At 37.3% G+C, this 24068-nt stretch overlaps 1 protein-coding gene across 6 annotated transcripts in view; it reads left to right on the plus strand.

Moving 5' to 3' along the window:
- The window catches only part of AKAP7 (A-kinase anchoring protein 7), a 149839-nt gene extending 126998 nt beyond the window's left edge, over positions 1-22841 (plus strand). For 3 of the 6 annotated variants that reach the window (XM_043592377.1, XM_043592378.1, XM_043592380.1), the window contains one exon: positions 20819-22841. In XM_043592377.1, coding sequence (XP_043448312.1) covers positions 20819-21015 — 197 coding nt within the window. In that variant the 3' untranslated portion in view covers positions 21016-22841. The remainder of the gene's footprint in view (positions 1-20818) is intronic. The other 3 variants (XM_043592376.1, XM_043592379.1, XM_043592375.1) reach the window with 2 other exon arrangements.
- The last annotated feature ends 1227 nt before the right edge of the window (positions 22842-24068 follow it).

A 24068-nucleotide genomic window follows, 5' to 3' on the forward strand; every position in this document is an offset into this window, starting at 1 on the left:
AGAATGTGCACATTACTTGGTATGTCCTACAGGAGTCTTCACGGTGTCTCCCCTGAGAACATTTCCAGTCTCATCATTCTGGATCCCTCCTACTAACCACCCAGTTTATACTAGTCTGAGTTCTGCAGTTACCTAAGCAAGCTGCCTGGTCTTGCCCCTTCCACTTGTCATATCATTTCTACCCCGGTCCCCCTGAGAAACACTTAGAAGATCCAGCTCAAGCCTCAGTTCCTACAGGAGACTTTCTTCTGATATTTTCCCCTAGGTAGAATTGACCATTCTGTCCTTTGTGTACCTACTCTATATTGTACATCTTTCCTTCTGAGCGTTCATGATCTCTTATTTCTCTCTTAACACGTGTTTCTTCCTGTGCTAAATTGCAGGTGTCCTGAAGGCAGGGCCCATATCGGATTCATTTCTGTATGCATAGCAGTGCTTATCACACAGAGGGTGCTCACTGAATATGTGGAAAGAGACATGAAAGGAGGGAAGAAGGAAAGTTTGGAGATGGAGGGAAGGGATTATACTACCCTAATCAATATCCATTACTTAGCTTTTTCTTTTTCTTTTTTTTAAAGTTTATTTATTTATTTTGAGAGAGGATGTGAGCTGGGAGGGGGACAGACAGAGCGAGAGCGAGAATCCCAAGCAGGCCACGCAGTTAGCACCGAGCCCAACACGGGGCTTAAACTCACAAACCTTGAGATCATGACCTGAGCTGAAATCAAGAGTCGGATGTTTAACCGACTGAGCCACCTAGGCGCCCCGTCAATATCCACTGTTTAGTTTAAAAATGTTAACCTGAGAGCAAAACTTTCTGAATTTCTATTTTTTCCCCCAATTAGCCAACCCCCAATTTATGTGCTCTCCTGTATACCTTCACTTCCCCAGGGTGCAGGTGCACCAGAGAGCTGTGGTGTATCTGCCTGGGGGCGAGTGTCCTGGATGAACTCATCTACCTGATTTTGAGTGAGAACTCCAGATTTTCATCACTTCTATGTGATCTTAGACAGTTTGTGTAATCCCTTGTGTCTCCTTGTTCTTGTAATATGGGAAGAATAACACTTATTTTACCTCAAGAGGCTTCTTGGAGGACCAGATGCAATGTTTCTGAAAGCACTTTGAAAAGTGTGAAGTGTTGTCTAAATGAATGGAAGGAAGTATTTCTGTAATGGCTGTTAGTGACCTGGCACCAATGGGAATTTTCTCAGCTGGCGGAACCTTTTGACCAGGGTGTGTCCTTATTGCTTGTAAAAGAGGAAAAATGATTTATACCACCAGATTAGATGGATGGCAGCATTTATGCTGCTGATCTAACCTTGGTGAACGTTGGTGGCCTTCAGATCAGGAAGGTGACCTTTATTTTTGCTTGAAGCAACTCCTAGCTGGGAATATCAGCCTAGGAAGAAAAGTATGTTACTGTGAGCATTTTCATACAAGTGAAAATTAATTCCATCTAGTTGTGCTTTTAAGTTTTATGTAAAACTCTCTTAAGTAGATGATAAAAAATTACATGAACATAATAAGTTTTTCCATTCGAAGCAGTGCTCATTTTCTAGCGCCCTACCCGTGCTAAGTTGATCATGATTATTTTAAAAATTGATGCTTTTGACATGGTTGAAACTACATTTATTTCCTCTTTGTCACAAGAATAATTTTCCAAGGGTAACCAGACTTCCGTCAATACTCCTTTGTACCAGGGCTCGTGTTGGAAATCACTGCTTAAATGGCAACTCCCAATTACTTTTGTACAAAATGATGTAAAGTCGTCCTGAGCAAACAGGGATATTGAGAACTTCTTACATTCCAACCTGGGCAACTATAAGAATCAAAATTCAGGGAGAAAGAAACCATGGGCTCTGTAGAACAGAGAGCATTTTATGATAGGGAACAGCCTACAAACAATACAAGGCAAAACAAGTGAGTAAAGCAACCCACAGGGAGTACAGTGCCCCTTGGAAGTAGATTTCAACAACAGTTGAAATTCAGTTTTTCTCTTTTTGAGCAGATTGGAACAAATGATACGTGTTTTGTACCCTGAAGGGGAGAATTAAAATGTTTTGGGTTTCATTTGTGCTCAGAAACCACCCCTGTTACACTGGAAATTATTTTTTCAAATTTTTATACTGAGCACAACAGAAGAATATGATTCCAAAGAAAAGCAACCAACAATCTGAAGCCTACAGCTGTGAGAGACTGAGAGATTGCAGTTGAGATGTGTTGTTTTAGAACAGAGAGAGGAGCTGAGGGAATCATCTTTGTTATCAGCCACATGCTAACTGCAAAGAATGACAGGGCACTAGGGATTTACAATCCACAAGTCTACGTGTTGCCCCAGTAGACCCTGACGTTTCACTCATCATGAGGAAGAAATTGTTCTCAGTATTTTTTAAAATTGAGGTGTAATTGACATACAGTAGAATTCACTCTTTTGGGAGTTTTAATCAGCATGTGGGGTCATGTAACCACCATCACAATCAAGACTGAAGTGTTTCATTATCCCCCCCAATCCTCTTATGTCCCTTTAAAGTCAACCCCTGCTCCTGTCCCTAGCCCCTGGCAACCACTGGTGTGTTTCAGGGCTGATAGTTCTGCCTTTTCCAGAATTTCATAAAAGTGAAATGATACATTATGCAATCTTTTGACTGGAGCTTCTTTCACTTAGTATTAGACATTCTAGATTCACCTGTGTTGCTGATGTATGAGAATTCATTCCTTCATATTGCTGAGTACCGTTCTGTTGTGTGGATGTACCACAGCCTGTTGATTGATTCACCAGTTGAAGGTTGGGGAAATTATGAATAAAGCTAGTACAAACATTTATGTGTAGGTTTTTGTGTGACCATATGCTCTCATTGCACTTGTTTTCAATTCTAACTAGAAATGAGGTTGCTAGTCACATGGCGAGAATATGGCCAACTTTCATAAGAACAACTTTGATAAGAAATTTCCAAACTGTTTTTACAAACTGGCTATACCATTTTGCATTTCCACCAAGAAGGAGTTCCAGTTGCTTCACATACTCACCAACACTTGATATTGCCAATGTTTTAAGTTTTGAATTTAGTGGGTGAATGATGGTATCTCACTGTGATTTTAATTTGCATTTCCCTGATAGCTAATGATGTTGAGCATTTTTCACATGTTTATTGGCCATCTGTATATCTTTTGTGAAGTAACCCTTTGATTCTTTTGGCCATTTTCATTTTTTTTTCTTTGTTTCTTTGTTTTTTACTAAGTTGTGGGAGTTCTTTTTGTATTCTGTATACACATTCTTTAATGGCCATGTCTGGCAAATATTTTTCCCATCCTCCTTAACAGTGTACAGTGTCTTAAAAGTTTTACATTTTGATGAAATCCAATTTATCCTTTTTTTTTTCTTTTTGGTAGACTGTGCTTTTGGGATCCTATTTATGAATCTTAGCCTAACCCAAGGTCACGAAAAAAATCTATTTTTTATTCTATACACTTTATACTCTTAGCTCTTATATTAGGTCTATGATCCATTATGATTCCATTTTTATATATGGTGTGAGATAAGGGCCATGGTTCTATTTTACATATGTCTATACCATGGTCCTAGCACTGTTTTTTAAAAAGATTATTCTGTGTTGAATTATCTTGGCACCTATGTTGAAAATCCATTGGGGGGCACCTGGGTGGCTCAGTCGGTTAAACGTCCAACCTCAGCTCAGGTCATGATCTCACTGCCCGTGAGTTTGAGCTGCTGCTGACAGCTAGCAGCTCAGAGCCTGGAGCCTGCTTCAGATTCAGTCTCTGTCTCTCTGCCCCTCCCCCATCCTCAAATATAAATAAGCATTCAAAAGCATTAAAAAAAAAAAAAGAAAACCAGTTGTCCATATGTTTGTGAGTCTATTTCTGGATTTTCTGTTCTGTTTCATTGATCTGTATATTTATTTTTATGCCAATACCCACACTGTCTCTATTTCTATAGCTTCATAAAAAGTCTGAAAAAACTTTGCTGTTTTTAAAAAAACAATGTTTTGGGTGTTCTAGTACTTTGTACATTTTCCTAGTACATGTTCATATACATTTTAGAATTACCTTGCCAGTTTCTATGAAAAAGCCTGGTGGTGTTGTAATTGATGTAGTTTTGCATCTGTAGAACAATTGAGGAGAATTGACAGCTGGACACCACTGAGCCCTTTGATCAATGAGTATAGTTTATCTCTCCATTTATTTAGATCCTACTTAATTTCAGGAAGTTTGTAGTTATCAGTGTACAGGTGTTGCATATATTTTGTTGAATTGTCCCTAAGTATTTTACATTTTATGCTATTAAAAAGAATATATTTTCAGTTTTCCATTTCCAGTTGTTTGTGGCTGGTATATAGAAATACAATTGACTTTTAAAAATATAATCTTTGTGGGGTGCCTGGCTAGCTCAGTCAGTGGAGCATGTGATTCTTGATCTCGAGGTTGTGAGTTCAAGCCCCGCACTGGGTATAAAGATTACTTAAAAATAAAATCTTTAAAAAAATTATTAAAAAAGTATATTGTCCTTGTATTCTGTGACCCTGCTGAACATATTTTTGTAGATTCTTTAGGATTTCTAGATAGATAATCATATATACCATGAATGAAGACAATTTTACTATTTCTTTTTCAATCAAGGTTTTTAAAAATTTTTTTTACTATTGATTGATTGATTGATTGATTGTCTAATTGCATCGACTAGGACTTGTAGTACAGCACTGAGGAGTAGTGGTAAGAGCCAATCTTTATCTTGTTCTGACCTCAGGGGAAAATCATCTTTTACCAGTAAGTATGACATTGCTGTAGATTTTCATAGAAGTCCTTTAAAGCCTAAGGATGTTTCCTTCTATTTTTAGTTTGCTAAGCATGTTTATCATGAATGAGTATTAAATTTTGTCAAATTCTTTTTCTGAAAGTATTGAGATGATTGTATTTCTTTATTTAATCTGTTAGTATGGTGAATTATACTGATATTCAAATGTTAACTCAATTTTGCATTTCTGGAATAAACAAACTCCTCTTAGTTATGATGTATTATCTTTTTCATGCATTGCTATATTTGATTTGGCAGTATTTTCTTAACAGTTTTTGTGTCTCTATTTGTGAGGGATATTGTTCTATAGATTTGTTTTCACAGTTTGTCTGGCTTGGGTGTCATAGAATGAATTGGGAAGTGTTCTCTCTTCTATTTTCCAGAAGATTTTGTGAATTGGTAAAATGTCCTTGTAAAATACTTGATAGAATTTACCAATAATGAAGCTACCTGTTGAAAGATATTTTTTTTACTATAATTTCAGTTTCTTTAGTATGGCTATTTAAATTATTAATTTCTTCTTGAACATTTGGGTAGTTTGTTTCTTTTAAGGAAATTGCTCATTTCATCTAGTTTGTTGCATCTATTGGCATAAAATTGTTTATAATATTTCCTTATTATCCTCTTAATGTTTATAAATTGATGGAGATGTCCTCTTTCCCTTTCCTGATATTGGTAATATGTATCTCCTGTTTTTTGTTCCTGATTCATTTGGATAGAGATTAATCAATTTTATTAATTTTTCCCCCAAAGAACTAACCTTTGGTTTGTTGGTTTTTCTCTATTGTGTATTTGTTTTCTGTTTCATTCTGCTATTATCTTTATTATTTCCTTCTCTCTGTTTACTTTGAGATTAATTTCTTCTCTTTTCCTATGTTTTTAATGTGGCAGCTTTGATAACTTGATTTCAGTCCTTTCTTATTTTCTAATATAACATAAAATGGTATAAATCTCCCTCTAAGTATAGCTTTAGCAGTATTTTACAAATTTGATGTGTTGTGTTTTAATTTTCATTCAGTTCAAAATATTTTCTGATTTTCTTTTGATTTCTTCTTTAAAGCATGGATTATTTAGAATTGTGTTGTTCAGTTTCTAAATAGTTGGGGGGTTTTCCATCTTTCTATTATTGATTTCTTATTTGGTTCCACCATGGTTTGAGAACATGCATTGGATGAGTTTGAGAATTTTAAATTCACTGAGACTTGTTTTATGGCTCAGAACCTGATCTCCTTTTGTAAAGGTTTCTGTATACTAAAAAGAATGTGTGTTCTGTGGTTATTGGGTGGAGTGTTCTATAAATTGTCAGTTTGGTGGATTTGGTTACTAGTGTTCAAGTCTTATATATTTTTACTGTATTTCTCTTTCTTTGTTCTGCCAACTACAAGACGGGTCTTGAAATCTCAAACTCTAATTGTGGATAACCTATTATCCTTTCAGTTCCATTGGTTTTTATTTCAGATACTTTGAAGCTCTTGCTATTAGGTGCATACACATTTAGGGTTTTTATATCCTCTTGATGAACTGATTTCCATAAGATTATAAAATGTCTCTTTATCTCAGGGAATGCTCTTTTTTCTGAAATCTGCTTTGTGTGCTACTTACTCTCTAGCTTTCTTTTGACTAGCGTTAGCGTGATAGATACATCATTTTCCATCCTTTTACCTTTAACCTTTTTGTTTTTATATTTGAAGTAGGTTTTTGGCAGACATCATAGTTGATTCTTATCTTTCATCCATATTAACAATTTTTAACACCTTCTTGGACTGTTCAGCCCATTCTGTGTTCAAACTCATTTCTGAGTTTAAATCTCCCACCTTGCTTCTTCTTGGCCTATCTTCTCTGTTCTTTTTTCTCCTCTTTTATTGCCTTAATTTTGTACTAAGTATTTAGGATTCCATATTATGTTTATTATTGGCTTATTAGTTATGCCTCTTTTTCATTTTTACTTCAGTGGTTGCTCTAGAATTTTAAAATCTATGTTCTTAACTTATGATGGTGTGCCTTCAAATAATACGCCACGTCACGCTTAACATAAGAACCTTTGAACAGTTATTTCTGTTTCCCAGCCAGTCTTGGTGCTATTGTTGCCATATACTTTATTTCTACATACTTTATAAACTCCATTTAAAATAGTTGTATTTTAAAGAGATTAAGAAAGAGAAAGTCTTTAATTTTTACCTACATATGTACAGGTTTTAGTTTTTTTCATGTCTTTGAGTAGATCCAGATTTCCATCTGGTATCATTTTTTTTTTTTTTTTTTTGCTGCTTCAGGTTTTTCCTTTAACATTTCTTCCAGCACTTGTTGGCTGATTATTAACTCAGCATTTATGTATCTGAAAAAAATCTTTCACCCTCATTTTTGAAAGATAATGTGTCTGGAATAAGAATTCTATATTGCCTTTTCTTTTTCTTTTAGCAGTTTAAAGATGTTGTGCTATTGTCTTGTGGCTTGCATTGTTTCTGACGAGTAAATCTGCTATCCTCTTGTCTTTGTTCCTCTGTGTATAATGCATGCCTTTTCTTTTGGCTGCTTTGATGATTTTCTCTTAATATTGGTTTTAGCAGCTTGATCATGATGTTCTTTGGTGTGATTTTCTTCACATTTCTTAAGCTTGATATTTTTGAGCTTCTTGAATTTAGAGTTGAAGTTCTTATTGAATTTCAAACATTTTTGGCCATATTTCTTCATATTTTTTTTCACTTTTTTTTTCATATTTTTTCCCTTCCTCTTTCCTTAAAGCCTTCTTCTAATTAAATTGGCTGTCTTCTAATATTCCTGTTTCTTAACTCTTTCTGTAATGTGTCTCTTACTTTTCTATTGCATCTACCATAGTTCAGGGCCTCATTGTTTCTCTTTTTGTCTACTGTAAAAACCTGTCTCTAGTTTTGCCCCTCTCAAATCCTCCTTCCATTTCCCACATGGCTATTACAGTGAATTTGCTAAAAATGGCTATGCTTGAAATTCTTCAGTAATCGCCTGTTGCCTATAGAATGAACTTAGACTGCGTGGTATGGTACATAGGACCCTTCATCTATACCTGCTGTCCAGGCCTTCTTGCCTCCTGCACCACCCCCACCCTAACCCATGACACTCTGAACTCTTTACTCCAGTACCATGGAAGTACCTCTAGTTCTTGAAATGCGTCATGCATTTTCCTTCTTCTGAACACACACTCATGCCTTCGTCATGTCTGGAAAAACCTTCCTACTCCCTCTACCCCCTGCCTGAAAACTTCTATTCACTGAGCCGAAATATCTCCTTTGTGAAAATTAACCTTGGTATCCTGTCCCAATTCCACTGGACCTTGAACATATTTTGTTACAGCACTTAACCTAGTGTTTTGCAATCATCCTTTGTTGGTCATCTTCCTAGGGTGACTTCTGTGTGGTCAGAGACTAGATTTTATTTATTTTTAAATACTTAGAAATGGCACATAGTGGGCACTTAATAGAATGAGTAAATTAGTGACTGGCTTATAGTAGGCCTTGAACTCATTCTTCTTAAAATGAATTGAACTCAGATCTATTCATAATACATGTATAAAGTGTACTAATAAAATAGCTACCATGTTTTGAAAACCTACTATGTTCCAGGTACAATGTTAGGCACTGTCCATACCTTAGCTTTAATGCTTAAAACAACAATGCAATGTGTATTATCCTTATGAGTGGCCTAGTAAAGGGAAATTTAGGCTTAGGGAGATTGTGAATAAGGCTGTGCAGACATAGCAGAATTGGATTTCAAACTCTTACGTATATATTTTTCCCTCTGCACACACATATTAGGAGTTCTGTCTTATCACCACCTGTAGTTCTAGCTCATCACCAAAGCTTCCAAGAAGAAATGACAACATTACAGCAGAGATTATATAGAGAACGGTGTGGATTATAATGTGGACTCAGAAAACTAATGCTACAGATAGATGAAAAAGAGAAGTCTCTACGAGGCTGTTATGTGATGTCTGGAAAGATTCCTTTGGTAGGTTGTTTGACCTACAAACATCCAGCAAATATGTCTTGTTCCTTCTCTGATATGACTGTACAAGGAGCAGTCTTGAGGACACAAGTCATAGAAAGCATCCTGAGCCATGTGATTTGGAGTGTTTGCAAGGATCCTACAAGGTTCCTACAAGGATATGTGGATTGGGGGGTTGCTTCAGGCTGTGACTTGGGGGAAAATGGGGGGAAGTGAAGACTCTGGAGGTGCCAGCACCGGGTGTGCTAACAAAAAGCCGGAGGGGCCCATAACTGTTTGTCATCATGACAGCTTTGGCCAAGGCTGTGTGGATGGGTCATGCCCAGCCAATTTAGGTTGCAGGGCGACTGCCTGTTGGGACTTTATCTCCCCTGTTTCCCCTCAAAGCAGTTAGTGGTATTCAGTATAACTGCATGGTACCCCTCCTCCAACTCCAATTTAAAAATGGTGAGAGTGGGGTGGGTGGAGGGACATATAGTATAGTGATCTCCAGAATCCCTTGGAGGATGGGGGGATTGTCCCTTATTCACATAAAGCATAATCATTTTCCTATGTATTCTGTGCTACTGATTCTGGAATAAAACTTACAGAGGAATGATTTTTTTTTCCTTTTTAAATTTATATTCTAGAAAATATTTAAAATATGGCCTTGGTGTTTTAGTTCTAAAAATTTCTGGGGTGTGTGTGTGTGTGTGTGTGTGTATTGGGGGTGGGAAGGAATCTTGGTATTTAGCAAGAGGAGAGGAGCTCTGTTTATAGGAACTCTATTTCCTGGGGTGTTGCAGCTAATACATTGGGCAGAAGAATGCCCAAGGACAATGTGAGTTTAAATATGCACTTGGGGACAATTCTTGATCTGTCCCTCATCATAGATAAGTTGTAGGTGGTATGCAAAGAAATTGGATGTGTCACCCCAATTTTTTGAATAGCCTACAGATCTACATTAATGTTTCTTTTTATCTGGGTAGATGAAAGAAAAGGTGAGCTCAGTCAAAAAAATCTGCTGCTAAGGAGGGCACAGTTATGTGGAAGGAATGTGGAGGGCAAAATGGTACAAGTAAAGGGAAGATGCTTGGGAAGCTTTGTCCAGATAGCATGGGACGTCCTGGTTAGTTGGGATGTGAGCAAATGAGAACTTTTTTTTTTTTTAATTAAGATTTCAGTATTTTTTTAAGAGCAGTTTTAGGTTCACAGAAAAATTGAGAGGAAGCTACAGAGATTTCCCGGATACCCTCTGCCCCCAATGTATGCATAACCTCCCCCACCCCCACCAATATCTACCACCAGAGTGATACTTTGTTACAATTGGTGAATCTGCATTGACTGGTCACTATCACCCAGAGCCTACAGTTTACTTTATAGTTCACTCTTGGTGTTGTACATGCTGTAGATTTGGACAAGTGTCATGTATCCATCATTATGGTATAATACAGAGTATTGTCACTGCCCTAAGAATCCTCTGTGTTCTGCTTAATAATCTCTCTCCTTCCCTACCCCTGGCAACCACTGATCTTTCTATACTGTGTCCATAGTTTTGCCTTTTCCAGAGTGTCATGTGGTTGGAATCATACAGTATGTAGTCTTTTCAGGTTGGCTTCTTTCACTTAGTAATATGCATTTAAGGTTCTTTCATGTCATTTTATGGCTTGATAACTCACTTCTTTTTGGCACCAAATAGTATTCCATTATCTGGACATGTCTGTCTATCTATCTATCTATCTATCTATCTATCTACCACCTACTGGAGGACATCTTGGTTTCTTCCAAATTTTGACAACTATGAAAAAGAGGCTTTAAACAGAAAGAAATTAAAAATTGAACTAAGTTAACATGAAAGAAAGATGCTGTTATCATCCACATGTAGGTTTTTGTGTGTACATAAATTTTTAGCTGCCTTGGGTAAATACTAAGCATGATTGCTGGATTGTATGATAAGAATATGTTTAGTTTTATAAAAAAACACCCACTGGCTTCCAAAGTGGCTGAAACACTTTGCATTCCCACCAGCAATGAATGAGAGTTTCTGTTGCCCTGTATCTTTGTCAGCATTTGGTGTGGTCATTGTTTTGGATTTTGGCCATTCTAATAGGTGTGTAGTGATGTATCATTGTTGTTTTAATTTGCATTCCCCTGATGGCATATGACATGCAACATATTTTTATATGTTTCTTGGTCATCTATATACCTTCTTTGATGAGGTTTCTAGTAAGATCTTTGGCCAACTTTTTAAACTGAGTTGTTGTTTTCTTATTGTTGAGGTCTAAGAGTTCTTTGCATATTTTGGACTATAGTTATTTTAAAAAATATTTTCTCCCAGTCTGTGGCCTGTATTCCCATTCACTTGACATTTTCCTTTGTTTTCACAGAGCAGAGGTTTTAATTTCAGTGAAGTCTAGCTTATCAGTTATTTCATTCATGGGTTGTATCTTTGGTGTTACCTAAAAAGTAATTGTCATACCCAAGGTCATCTAGATTTTCTATGTTATCTTCTAAGAGTTTTATTGTTTTGCATTTTATATTTAGGTCTGTGATGCATTTAAGTTAATTTTTGGGAAGGGCATGAGGTCTCTGTCTAGATTCACTAATGTGCATGGATGTGGATGTCCAATTGTTCCATCATTTGTTAAAGAGACTGTCTTTGCCCCCATTTGGTTGATTGTATTTCTTTTGCTCCTTTTTCGAAGATCAGTTGACTGTTTTTGTGTGGATCCATTTCTGGGCTCTCTCTCTTCTGCTCCAGTAATATATTTGTCTATTCTTTTGTCAATACCAGACTGTCTTGATTATTATGGCTTTACAGTTAGTCTCGAAGTTGGATAGTGTAAGTCCTCCAACTTTATTCTCCTCCTCTAATATTGCACTGGCAACATGCATTGGCTATTCTGTTATTTTTTTCCTCTCCATAGAAACTTTAGAATCATTTCACTGATGACCACAAAATAATTTGCTGGGATTTTGATTGGGACAATTAAGTACTTTTAATGTAGTTGTACTTTCTTCCTTGGTCTTACTTGGCATTGTAAGAAAAAATTTCTTTTGTTCACTTTTAAAAAATATTAGCATGATTTATTCTTGTCAACACAAATAGGTACCTAGATATTTGTGGTAGGTGGGGGATGGTGATGGTTTCTGGAGCCCATTGTATGACATCAAATAAGCAATTAGCTCACACATAAGAACAGCTGAACCATATTGATGTTGATCTTAAATTGTTCTAGTTGGTAGAAAATATTTTTGTTGCCACAAAGGAACTTCTTTTTTTGACCACAAAAATAAATTTTATCTCTACATTGGGTTGGTATCAGAGATCTCAGGTAATATAAACACAAACAGAATCATGGGTACATACAGTGGATTAATGGTGTTACAATTCTTAGAGTGTGGAATCACTTACTTGAAATTTGTTGAAAATTTAAGTCTTTCCTTTTAGGGACAGTACTGTATTTGGTGGGCCTAACAGAATTTCTCCTTGCCTTTCTTTTGTATTTTTAGTACTATCCTAAGAAATTGATTGAAGATATTCTGGGGAGATTTCTAAAATAACAGTGTCAAAGACAAAGGTTAATCTGTCACTTTAAGTAGGTATGATATTAAATAACCCAAGTAAACCAAGAAAGAAAATTTTATCAAGATTTTGCTTCACACATTGGGAATATCTTTCGTGTGTACCTTTGTTGAAATATCAAAAGATAGTTTGTGTACCTTGCAGTGGCATGTCGAACTGCCATTTTTAACTATGCTTCAGGTAAAAGGAAGCTAGCCATTTATCTTAGAGGTCACTATGGAGACAGATACATTCATTCAAGTCATAGGCAGAAGAAAAATACAGTATAACTTGAATCTTAAGATGCCTCCTGTTAATTAAGTTAAATTAAGCCTGTTGAAAGTGGGAATATGAATAAGGTCTTACTGGAATGAAGACACACGTTTTTTGAATTGCTACATACTTGCAGGGCTCTGTGATGAACCTTCTAGTCGGGTCTTCCTTGAACTAACATGGATAGTCTGAGGATGCTTTGTGGAAATCGTAAGGTGGAGGCAAGAATTCAGGACAGATCTGGAAGATTGATTTATAAATTTCTTTCCTTTTTTGGTTGATTGGTTAGTAATTGTAGATGGTTAATATTTGTCACATAGACTGGATATTTTGTCATTGACCAGGTTTATCAAGCAAAGTGGTTAGATATTTTTATATGACTATTTGGATTATTCTGGAATTCTCTGCTCTCTCTGCTCTTGCTTTAAATTTATTAAATTTAAATCTCTGGCCAGGGTGTGCTATGCTTATAGCGAGATAGGAACATTTTTTTTAAGATGAAATTTATTGTCAAATTGGTTCCATACAACACCCAGTGCTCATCCCAACAGATGCCCTCCTCAATGCCCATCACCCACTTTCCCTTCCCTCCCACCCCCCATCAACTTTCAGTTTATTCTCAGTTTTTAAGAGTCTCTTATGGTTTGCCTCCCTCCCTCTCTAACTTTTTTCCCCTCTCCTTCCCACACAGTCTTCTGTTAAGTTTCTCAGGATCCATAGAAGAGTGAAAACATATGGTATCTCTTTCTCTGTATGACTTATTTCACTTAACACTCTCCAGTTCCATCCATGTTGCTACAGATGGCCAGATTTCATTCTTTCTCATTGCCGAGTAATATTCCATGGTGTATATAAGCCATAATTTCTTTATCCATTCATCAATTGATGGACATTTAGGCTCTTCCCATAATTTGGCTATTGTTGAAAGTGCTGCTATAAACATTGGGGTACAAGTGCCCCTATGCATCAGCACTCCTGTATCCCTTGGGTAAATTCCTAGCAGTGCTATTGCTGGGTCATAGGATAGATCTATTTTTAATTTTTTGAGGAACCTCCACACTGTTTTCCAGAGCGGCTGCACCAGTTTGCATTCCCACCAACAGTGCAAGAGGGTTCCCGTTTCTCCACATCCTCTCCAGCATCTATAGTCTCCTGATTTGTTCATTTTGGCCACTCTGACTGGTGTGAGGTGATATCTGAGTGTGGTTTTGATTTGTATTTCCCTGATGAGGAGTGACATTGAGTATCTTTTCATGTGCCTGTTGGCCATCTGGATGTCTTCTTTAGAGAAGTGTCTATTCATGTCTTCTGCCCATTTCTTCACTGGATTATTTGTTTTTTGGGTGTGGAGTTTGGTGAGCTCTTTATAGATTTTGGATACTAGCCCTTTGTCTGATATATCATTTGCAAATATCTTTTCCCATTCTGTCGGTTGCCTTTTAGTTTTGTTGATTGTTTCCTTTGCTGTGCAGAAGCTTTTTATCTTCATGCAGCCCCAATAGTTCATTTTTGCTTTTAATTCCCTTGCCTTTGGAGATATGTCAACTAAGAAATTGTTGTGGCTGAGGTCAGAGAGGTTTTTTTCTTGCTTTCTCCTCTAGGGTTTTGATGGTTTCCTGTCTCACATTCAGGTCCTTCATCTATTTTGAATTTATTTTTGTGAATGGTGTAAGAAAGTGGTCTAGTTTCACTCTTCTGCATGTTGCTGTCCAGTTCTCCCAGCACCATTTGTTAAAGGGACTTTTTTCCGTTGGATATTCTTTCCTGCTTTGTCAAAGATTAGTTGGCTATACTTTTGTGGGTCCAATTCTGGAGTCTCTATTCTATTCCATTGGTCTGTGTGTCTGTTTTTGTGCCAATACCATGCTGTCTTGATGATTACAGCTTTGTAGTAGAGGCTAAAGTCTGGGATTGTGATGCCTCCCACTTTGGTCTTACTCTTCAATATTACTTTGGCTATTTGGGGTCTTTGGTGGTTCCATACAAATTTTAGGATTGCTTGTTCTAGCTTTGAGAAGAATGCTGGTGCAATTTTGATTGGGATTGCATTGAATGTGTAGATTGCTTTGGGTAGTATTGACATTTTAACAGTATTTATTCTTCCAATCCATGAGCATGGCATGTTTTTCCATTTCTTTGTATCTTCTTCAATTTCCTTCATAAGCTTTCTATTATTTTCAGCATACAGATCTTTTACACCTTTGGTTAGGTTCATTCCTAGGTATTTTATGCTTCTTGGTGCAGTTGTGAATGGGATCAGTTTCTTTATTTGTCTTTCTGTTGCTTCATTATTAGTGTATAAGAATGCAACTGATTTCTGTATATTTTGTATCCTGTGACTTTGCTGAATTTATGTTTCAGTTCTAGCAGACTTTTGGTAGTCTCCTGGGTTTTCCATGTATAATGTCATGTCATCTGCAAAAAGTGAAAGTTTGACTTCATCTTTGCCAATTATGATGCCTTTGATTTCCTTTTGTTGTCTGATTGCTGATGCTAGCACTTTCAACACTTTGTTAAACAACAGCGGTGAGAGTGGACATCCCTGTCGTGTTCCTGATCTCAGGGGGAAAGCTCTCAGTTTTTCCCCATCGAGGATGATATTAGCTGTGGGCTTTTCATAAATGGCTTTTATGATGTTTAAGTATGTTCCTTCTAGCCCGACTTTCTCGAGGGTTTTTATTAAGAAAGGATTCTGAATTTTGTCAAATGCTTTTTCTGCATTGATTGACAGGATCATATTGTTCTTATTTTTTCTTTTATTAATGTGATGTATCACATTGATTTGTATCACCATGCATCCCAGGAATGAATCCCACTTGATCATGGTGAATAGTTCTTTTTATATGCTGTTGAATTCGATTTGCTAGTATTTTGTTGAGAATTTTTGCTTCTGTATTCATCAGGGATATTGGCCTGTAGTTCTCTTTATTTGCTGGGTCTCTGTCTGGTTTGGGAATCAAAGTAATGCTGGCTTCATAGAATGAACCTGGAAGTTTTCCTTCCCTTTCTATTTTTTGGAACAGCTTGAGAAGGATAGGTATTATCTGTAGGTATTATCTCTGTTTTCAATGTCTGGTAGAATTCCCCAGGGAAGCCATCTAGTCCTGGACTCTTATTTCCTGGGAGATTTTTGACAACTGATTCAATTTCTTTGCTGGTTATGGGTGTGTTCAAGTTTTCTATTTCTTCCTCTTTGAGTTTTGGAAGTGTGTGGGTTCTTAGGAATTTGTCCATTTCTTCCAGGTTGTCCAGTTTGTTGGCATATAATTTTTCATAATATCCCCTGATAATTGCTTGTATTTCTGAGGGATTGGTTGTAATAATTCCATTTTCATTCATGATTTTATCTATTTGGGTCATCTCCCTTTTCTTTTTGAGAAGCCTGGCTAGAGGTTTATCAATTCTATTTATTTTTTCAAAAAAGCAACTCTTGATTTCATTGATCTGCTCTACAGTTTTTTTAGATTCTATATTGTTTATTTCTGCTCTGATCTTTATTCTTTCTCTTCTTCTGCTGGGTGTAGGATGTCTTTGCCATTCTGCTTCTATTGTGTTGTTAGATTTTGTATTTGGGATTTTTCCTGTTTCTTGAGATAGGCCTGGGTTGCAATGTATTTTCCTCTCAGGACTGCCTTCACTGCATCCCAAAGCCTTTGGATGGGAGCATTTTTAAATGTTGTACTCCCTTCAAGGACTTTAATCAACAATTCACTGGACTGACAAATATTTATCAAGCTCTTATTGTATTCAATAAGCTGTGCCACACATTAGCAGAATAGAAGATAACTGAGAACCTAGGACATGGTTTCTATACTCAAGACTGTGTCTTTAGCAGAGCAGATACTCAATCAGTAGTTGTTGAATAATAAATCAAGTAAATAATAAATAAATAAGGCTCTTGATTTGTAAAGAAACTAAGAAAGGAAAACCAGTAGGGCTTTGTTTTGTTCTCTGCTGTATCCCCATAGGCTGGAATAGCCAGGTGTATCGTAGGTCCTCAGTGCATATGTGAATGAATGACCAAATGACCATGTACTATCTGTGCAGCCAAAATTATTGGAATCCAGTGGAAGCACATCACTTCCATCTGGGTTAGTCAGGGAAGGCTTCTTGTAGTAGTGGGATTTTAATTAGAGAAAGGGAGGGCCATCTAGAAGTGGAGGATGATGTGGAGGCACCTGAGGAGATGTTGGAAGCTGACAGCGGGAGCACGGTGCTGGTGGGTGATCACCAACGGTCAACTTTAGAAAGCTTAGGAAGACTAGTTTAAATTTTTCTGTAGAGACAATGGACACTAAAAGGGACAGTTTATAAATATTAAGCTAAAGGTGTTATACCAAATGCATTGAGGAGAAGACAAATTGTGAAAAGCACATTCATGGGGCTTGGCTAGTAAAGGAGTTACTGAGGGAAATGCAGGAATCAAAGACAGTGTCCGTCTTGTTTTGAGCTTGGTTGCCTTGGATAATAAAATAATAATAAAAGCATAATCACAAATGAGAAATCAGAAGGGAAAATTAACTTTTCGTGGGAAAACTTTTGTGTTTTTCAATCTCTGAGTGTTTGAAGTAACAAGAGCACTTCGTAGCCGGCCGAGAGAAATCTCAGAAACACAGATGACGTGACCTGAGGCATCTTAGGAGTGAGTAAAGACTAGGATCAAGTACAACTAGTGAGTATCAGTGATATGATGACTGATGTTACCTGAAAGCTGACCAGAGTAAGGAATAGCCCGGAGGAATGCACCTCTGGCCTGGGCGCCGAGCACAGTAGGGTAGCAGCTGCAGTCATTCCCAGTGTTTTGGGGGTACTTAAAAAGTGTCCCTTCACTTGCAGTGTGACTTTTTCCCTTTTAAGTTTGAAGAGCCATTATACAAATAGTTCCAGGTAGGTAACACATTTGGAGGTATCGGTTATATAAACACTGTCTTGTAAGATTAAGCTAAAATCCTGTAAGTATTACACAATATACTCATTTATTCTTACTGATAAAAATAGTCTTAAATTGCCCCAAATGTGGTATTAATTTCTTTATCTTTATTTTAATAATATCCTGACGTATTTACGTTGAATTACTTCTATGTAGATATCACAGAGTTGAAGCTTACTCAATTCTAAGCGTATTTTGCACTTCAAAGGCCCTACCTAGAACTTTTGGTCATCTGGGGTGCCACATTGCCACTTTTTAAGGGAAAGCAATTGCTAAGGCCTTGCACTGGTAGAAAATCTAGATGGGTCTTTAAGCTATCTCTCATCTGCTTGGAGGGTGCTAGGAATGATGGTTATAAGCAGAGTTGGTCCTGGACGTGTGTTAAATAGAAGTGGGGCTCAGAAGGAGGTCTTTAGGCCAATTCTCTCCCTTAGCATATGTGCTTTTGTATTTCAATCCCTGTTACATGTAAGCATAGAAAACAATATCCATCTTCCAGCTCAGACCCTCAGTATTTACCTATCCCAGACCTAAGGATGCAAGTGTAACACTTGGCTTTTGTCTCCTGGAGGCCAGGGGTAATATTCCAAAAATGAGCTGATTTCAATGTAGTGAGCATTCTAGTTTTTATTTTTCCTCCCCAGCTTATTGAGATACAATTGACATATAACATTGTGTAAGTTTAGGGTATAGAATGTGATGATTTGACATACATATTTATTGCAAAATATTTGCCCCAGAGACTTTAGTTAACACATCCTTTACCTTTACCTAATTATATTTTGTTGTTGTTGTAGTGAGAGCATTAAAGCTCTACTCCCATAGCAAATATTCATGTATATGATACAGTATTGGTAATGTAGTTACTGTGCTTCCATTAGATCCTCAGAACTTATTCATCTTGTAACTAAAAGTCTTTGACCGGGATTCCTCATTTTTCTGCCCCTGCTTAAACCACCGTTTGATTCTCTGTTTTTTTGAGTCCAGTGTTTTTAGATTCCACATGTAAATGAGATCACACGGTATTTCTTTCTCTGTCTGCCATCTTTCACTTAGCACAATGCCCTAAACGTCTACCATATTGTCACAAATGGCAGGATTGCCTTCTTTTTATGGCTGAATAATATTTCATCTTATATAAATACCACATTTTCTTTATCCATTCATCATTGTACACAGGTTTTTTTCATGTCTTGGCTATTGTGAAATACATTTCAGTGAACATAGGAGTACAGATATCTCTCTGAGATTGTGATTTCACCTTCTTCAGATATATACCTAGAAGTGGGTGGGATTGCTGGATCATATGGTAATTCCAATTTTAAGTTTTTGAGGAACCTCCCTACTATTTTCCACAGTGGCTGCACCAATTTACTTTCCCATCAACAGTGCACAAGGGCTCCCTTTTTCCACATCCTCGCCAGCATTTGTTATCTCTTGTTTTTTTGATAATAACCATTTTAACAGTTGTGGGGTGATATCTCACTGGGGTTTTGATTTGCATGTCCCTGATGATAAGTGATATTTAGCACCTTTTCAGGTACTTATTAGACATTTTTGTATGTCTTATTTGGAAAAAATGTCTATTCAGGTCCTCTTCCCATTTTTAAATTGGATTGTTTGTGTTTTTGCTATTGAGTTGTAGGAGTTCCTTATATATTTTGAATACTAACCCCTTATCAAATATATGACTTGCAAATATTTCCTCCCATTCTGTAGATTGTCCTTTCATTTTGTTGTTTGTTTCTTTTGCTGTGCAGAAGATTTTTTAATTTGATATAATCTCGCTTGCTGATTTTTACTTTCATTGTTTGTTCTTTGGTGTCATCTCCAGAAAAAATCATTGCCAAGACCAGTGTCAAGGAACTTTTTTTCCTTTGGTTTCTTCTCAAGAGTTTTTTGGTTTCAGGTCTTATGTTTATGTCCTTATTCCATTCCTTATTAATTTTTGTGAGTGTGTGTAAGATAGGGGTCCAATTTCATTCATTCTTTTGCATGTCGATGTCACTTTTCCCAGCACCATTTATTGAAGAGGCTGTCCTTTCTGCATTGTGTTTTCTTGGCTCCATTGTCAAACATTAGTTGACCATCTATGCATGAGTTTACTTATGGGCTCTAGATTCTGCTCAGTTGGTCTATGTGTCTGTTTTTATGCTAATACCATACTGTTTTGATTACTGCTGGATGTTCTGTATATGTCTCTTAGGTCCATTTGGTCCAAAGTATAGTTCAAATCCAATGCTTCCTTTCTGTTTTTCTATCTGGATGATCTATTCATTGTTGAAAGTGGAATACTGAAGTCCCCTACTATTACTATATTGCTGTCTGTCACTCCCTTGAGATCTGTTAGTATTTGTTTACCATATTTAGGTGCTGCATTGTCTTTGCCTCCACTCATCTGCCTTCTTGGGTCCACAGCTCGTGGAAGAAGATTAGGGAATGAATGGGCATGAGAGATGAGTCCCTTGCTCTTTTTTCCCCAGTTAATGGAGACATGGAAGAGAGTGAGTGGGAAATGTGTAGCATAGGAATAGATGAGAACCAGCCCTTTTAAGGTGAAATGAAAGGTAGAATAATTAAACCTTGATCATCACTAGCAGGGAAATAAAATGGCTATAAAATATTAACATCTAGTAATTTACTATCATCATCCTAACTCTTGAAGAGTTTCTTATTTCTGAAATTGCAGTGATAGCACCGAGATTACATAGAATATTAATTTTACAAGTTTATTTTAAACCAGTTCCTAGCAGGAATAACTGCCTTTGTCTTCATGGAATTGCTGAGAGTTTATTAACAACCAATCTATGGGCCAATCATTTAAACAACTAGTGATCCCAAGTAGCTAGTTGATTGGGAAATCTTGATCACCTGACATTTATCAGTGGCGAAGGAAAAGCAGACGCAGATCTGGTTGGTGAATTCACATGTCTGAGGCTCCGGGTGGTGGGCGCGTGGACTTTAACAGTAGCAAATAGCCATGGATGAGAGAAGGACAAAAATTCCATGTAGAAGTAGGAAGCTTCCAGCATTGCTAGGTGGAATATTTTTGGAGTGGGGTTAAAGAACTGCTTTTCAACCTGACATCTTCAGGCATAGGCAGTCTCCTGTTTCTGCAAATACCTAATGAAAAGCCACACCAGTGTTCTTGGATTTACGGATCCAATTTGCCAGATTGAAGGACACTTGCTCTTTTTAACTAACTGAACTAGCCGGCCCCTGCATGCCAAGTTTCTATGGCAATATGACCTCAGTGATCTCTCTTCTCTATTGTGGAATGTAGGTGATAAGAATGGAGGTGAGCCTGATGATGCTGAACTGGTAAGGCTCAGTAAGAGGCTGGTGGAGAACGCGGTGCTCAAGGCTGTCCAGCAGTATCTGGAAGAAACACAGAACAAAAGCAAGCCAGGGGATGGGAGCTCTGTGAAAACTCAAGAGGCTGATAGGAATGGCACTGACAGTGACAACAACAGGAAATGAGACCCCAATGCAGGCAGGCCCCCCCCGCTGCTCCGTGAGAAGCATCTGGCTCCCCTCTGCTGAGTCAACGGACTACTTTGCATTGTGCTGTTTAAATGTCTCTTGTCCAAGCTGTGGAGATCGCCTAATACTTTCGTGATCAATGTGTTTGCATTTCTGAAGCACAACAGAAGAGAATGGAGTGCTGTGGCTAGCAGAGGAAACTCACTTATGAAAGAATGGCCCAAGTTTCACCTACCCTCAGCCATGGCCAAGGGAGAGGGGACTTTGGGTTATGCCTCATGGACTCAAATTAAAGGCCTTGGAAGGGGCCTTGCCATAAATGGAATACTGCCATTTATATTGCTTAGCAGGGCATTTGACCACTTTACCTGAGGCCAAAACACACACACAGCTAACAAGTGCTAAGTTTAAAATAATCACTGTTGAAATCGTTTTCCATACTGTCAGTCCATAATGTCTCACACTTGTCCTGTGTCTGCTGTGGCTATGCAGTGATTTTTATTTACCGTAAATTCGTTTCATGCAAATTATATATTTTTGGCAAAATGCAACCTTTTCTATAACATGTGGGCAACATTTTAAAGGTTTCTTTTAGCCTTCTTTTGATAAGTCAGTGTGCCATATTTAATGTCTTTCACTGGCATTTGTATGTAAAATGTATTATATAATTTTTTTTTCCCCTAGGCAAGAAACCTATTGGATTCCGGGACTTAATTAATGAAGCTTTGCGTCGAGAAAGGATGGGTCTGAAGTCCAAAGTGAAACAGATAAAGGAACTTTTATTAAAACCTGAGACTCAGGCCAGGATTAGGAGGGAGCTTTTTGAAGGAAGATCTGTTAACAACAGTAATCAAGGAAACCAGGTTGATTTCGGCGCAACTTTGACGTAAGCGCTACGCTGTTATCACGGTACCATAGTTAATGAAACCTTTTCAGATGATTTCATAGGTCTTTGGTAAATACCAAAAAGTGTTTTCATAGTGTCCACACAACAGCAAACCAACATTTGGTAAGGAATGAATAATTTCCTGCCAAAGAAAACAGATTCTGCCCTGTTATGTTTTAAACTCAACTTGTGTTCTGGTATGTTTGTTTCTGTACTATCAAAAGTTACTTTATAGAAAGGACTTCTTAATTAGCTGTTGTGAGATGTTCCTTGGGTTCTCACAGATAAAATACACAGACTGTGAAAAATCATTTACATACAAAAAAAATACAGTGTTTTAAGGATCACTTGCCTTCTGTTGATGTGATTTTTGTTGTCATTAAATCAGAAGTAGTATTGTCCACATATGTCTGTATCTAGTGTTACTTTTAATGGGGATTTGAATGTTTATTGAACATTAGTACTTGAATGAACATTTATAAGCGTAATTATTACAATTACTGGTTAAGAATGTTTTATAATATCCATATGTATTATTTTTCAATGATCAAAATGCAGTTTGCTTTTTCATTTCTTAATGAATAAATGTTTGGGATTTTTATTTTGTACTTTTCTGAAGATAAGCCCTAGGTCTTACTGTATCCCTTATAATCTGAATTTGTTTGCACTGGTTCATTTTTAAAGAAAATTCTTGAAAAATTTCCCCCCACGTGATGATCTTTGGTAACAGCTTTTTCTATGGTCATTGCAAAATGGCTGCTACTAAGAGATCATGTTGGAGAGGAAATTATTGGAGATCAAATATGTAATCATTTCAGATACAAAATCCAGCTTACTCATGGATTTTAGCTATTTTTTCACTGGGTAAATTCTACATTTATTTATAAATGAGTTTATGCATTTTCATGCCTCTTAATAAATGTATTGTTTTTCCCTTTTTGCCTCTCCCTTTTTTTTCCTGATTCTTGGAAGTTGTTGTATCTGTGTTGGTAGAATGAAGTCATCAGCAGGAGCTCTGATCGCTTTAGGGTTTTTTCACCTTTATTTATGTCCTTATCCTTCATGCTAAGATAGCACTGTTGCAGAGCATCTTCTGCTTTAGATTTTTAAATCACCTCAAATCAGTCAGCCTCACAGAGAATTAACAACAGAACGTGAAATGCAAAGAAAATCTAAATAGCATCTCACAAACTGCTAATTATGTGTCAGTGAAGTGACAGCAGGAGTGAAGATGAAAGGAGCAGAACCTTCCAGATGCAAAGACAGGGAGCTGCTTACCGTGAAATCCCTTGGTGGTGTAGAGGGCTTTCCCTAAATAAACCTTTAAGATAGGAAGCAAAGATATTTTGGGACTTGCCTTGTTTTTCAAATGAAGAAACAGACTCGAGGAGGCTGTGAGTGCCTTTTCCAAGGCCATTGCTATTAGGGAACTGGCCCTGAACTACACCCAAGGGCTCCATCTCAACATTCCAGAGCTATTTTCACTGTTCCATTAATCTAGGTTAACAGTACTTTAGGAGAATTAGATCTTCTCAGCCTATTTCCATAAATATCTTCATTCTCAAGGAGCTGTTCCAATCTTTCCAAACAATCTGAAAGGCTCAAATAGTGTCTTCTTTGCAATCTGGGGTTACAGGTCTTACTTTAGTTGAGAATTGTTGCTTTCATTGGTTAGATACCTCTGTGCCAGGTGATTGAGGCACACTATTACATGTCTTCCCTTCAGTGACCCTCCTAGGAAGTTACTAGGACTGTTTTACAGCTTGGAAAACTAGGAAACTCGGGCGCCTAGGTGGCTCAGTCTGCAAAGTGTCCAACTTCGGCTCAGGTCACAATCTTGTGGTCCTTGGGTTTGAGCCCTGCTTCAGGCTTTGTGCTGACAGCTCAGAGCCTGGAGCCTCTGTGTCTCCCCCTCTCTCTCTGCCCCTTCCCCACTTGTGCTCTGACTCTCTCTCTCTCTCTCTCTCTCTCTCTCTCTCTCAAAAATAAGTGAACATTAAAAAAAAAAGTCCTTTAAGGAAACTAGGAAACTGGAGCTGTAAATGGTTAAATGGCTATGAAGCTGAATGGCTATTTATAAAGCTAATAAAAGGTAGGGCTAAATTTAGACTAGGGTCTTCTACTTCAAAGCCATAGTCTTTCCACAATGCAACACTTCCTCTCT

The sequence above is a fragment of the Prionailurus bengalensis genome, chromosome B2 (assembly GCF_016509475.1).
Source record: "Prionailurus bengalensis isolate Pbe53 chromosome B2, Fcat_Pben_1.1_paternal_pri, whole genome shotgun sequence".
In the NCBI taxonomy this organism is placed as follows: Eukaryota; Metazoa; Chordata; class Mammalia; order Carnivora; family Felidae; genus Prionailurus; species Prionailurus bengalensis.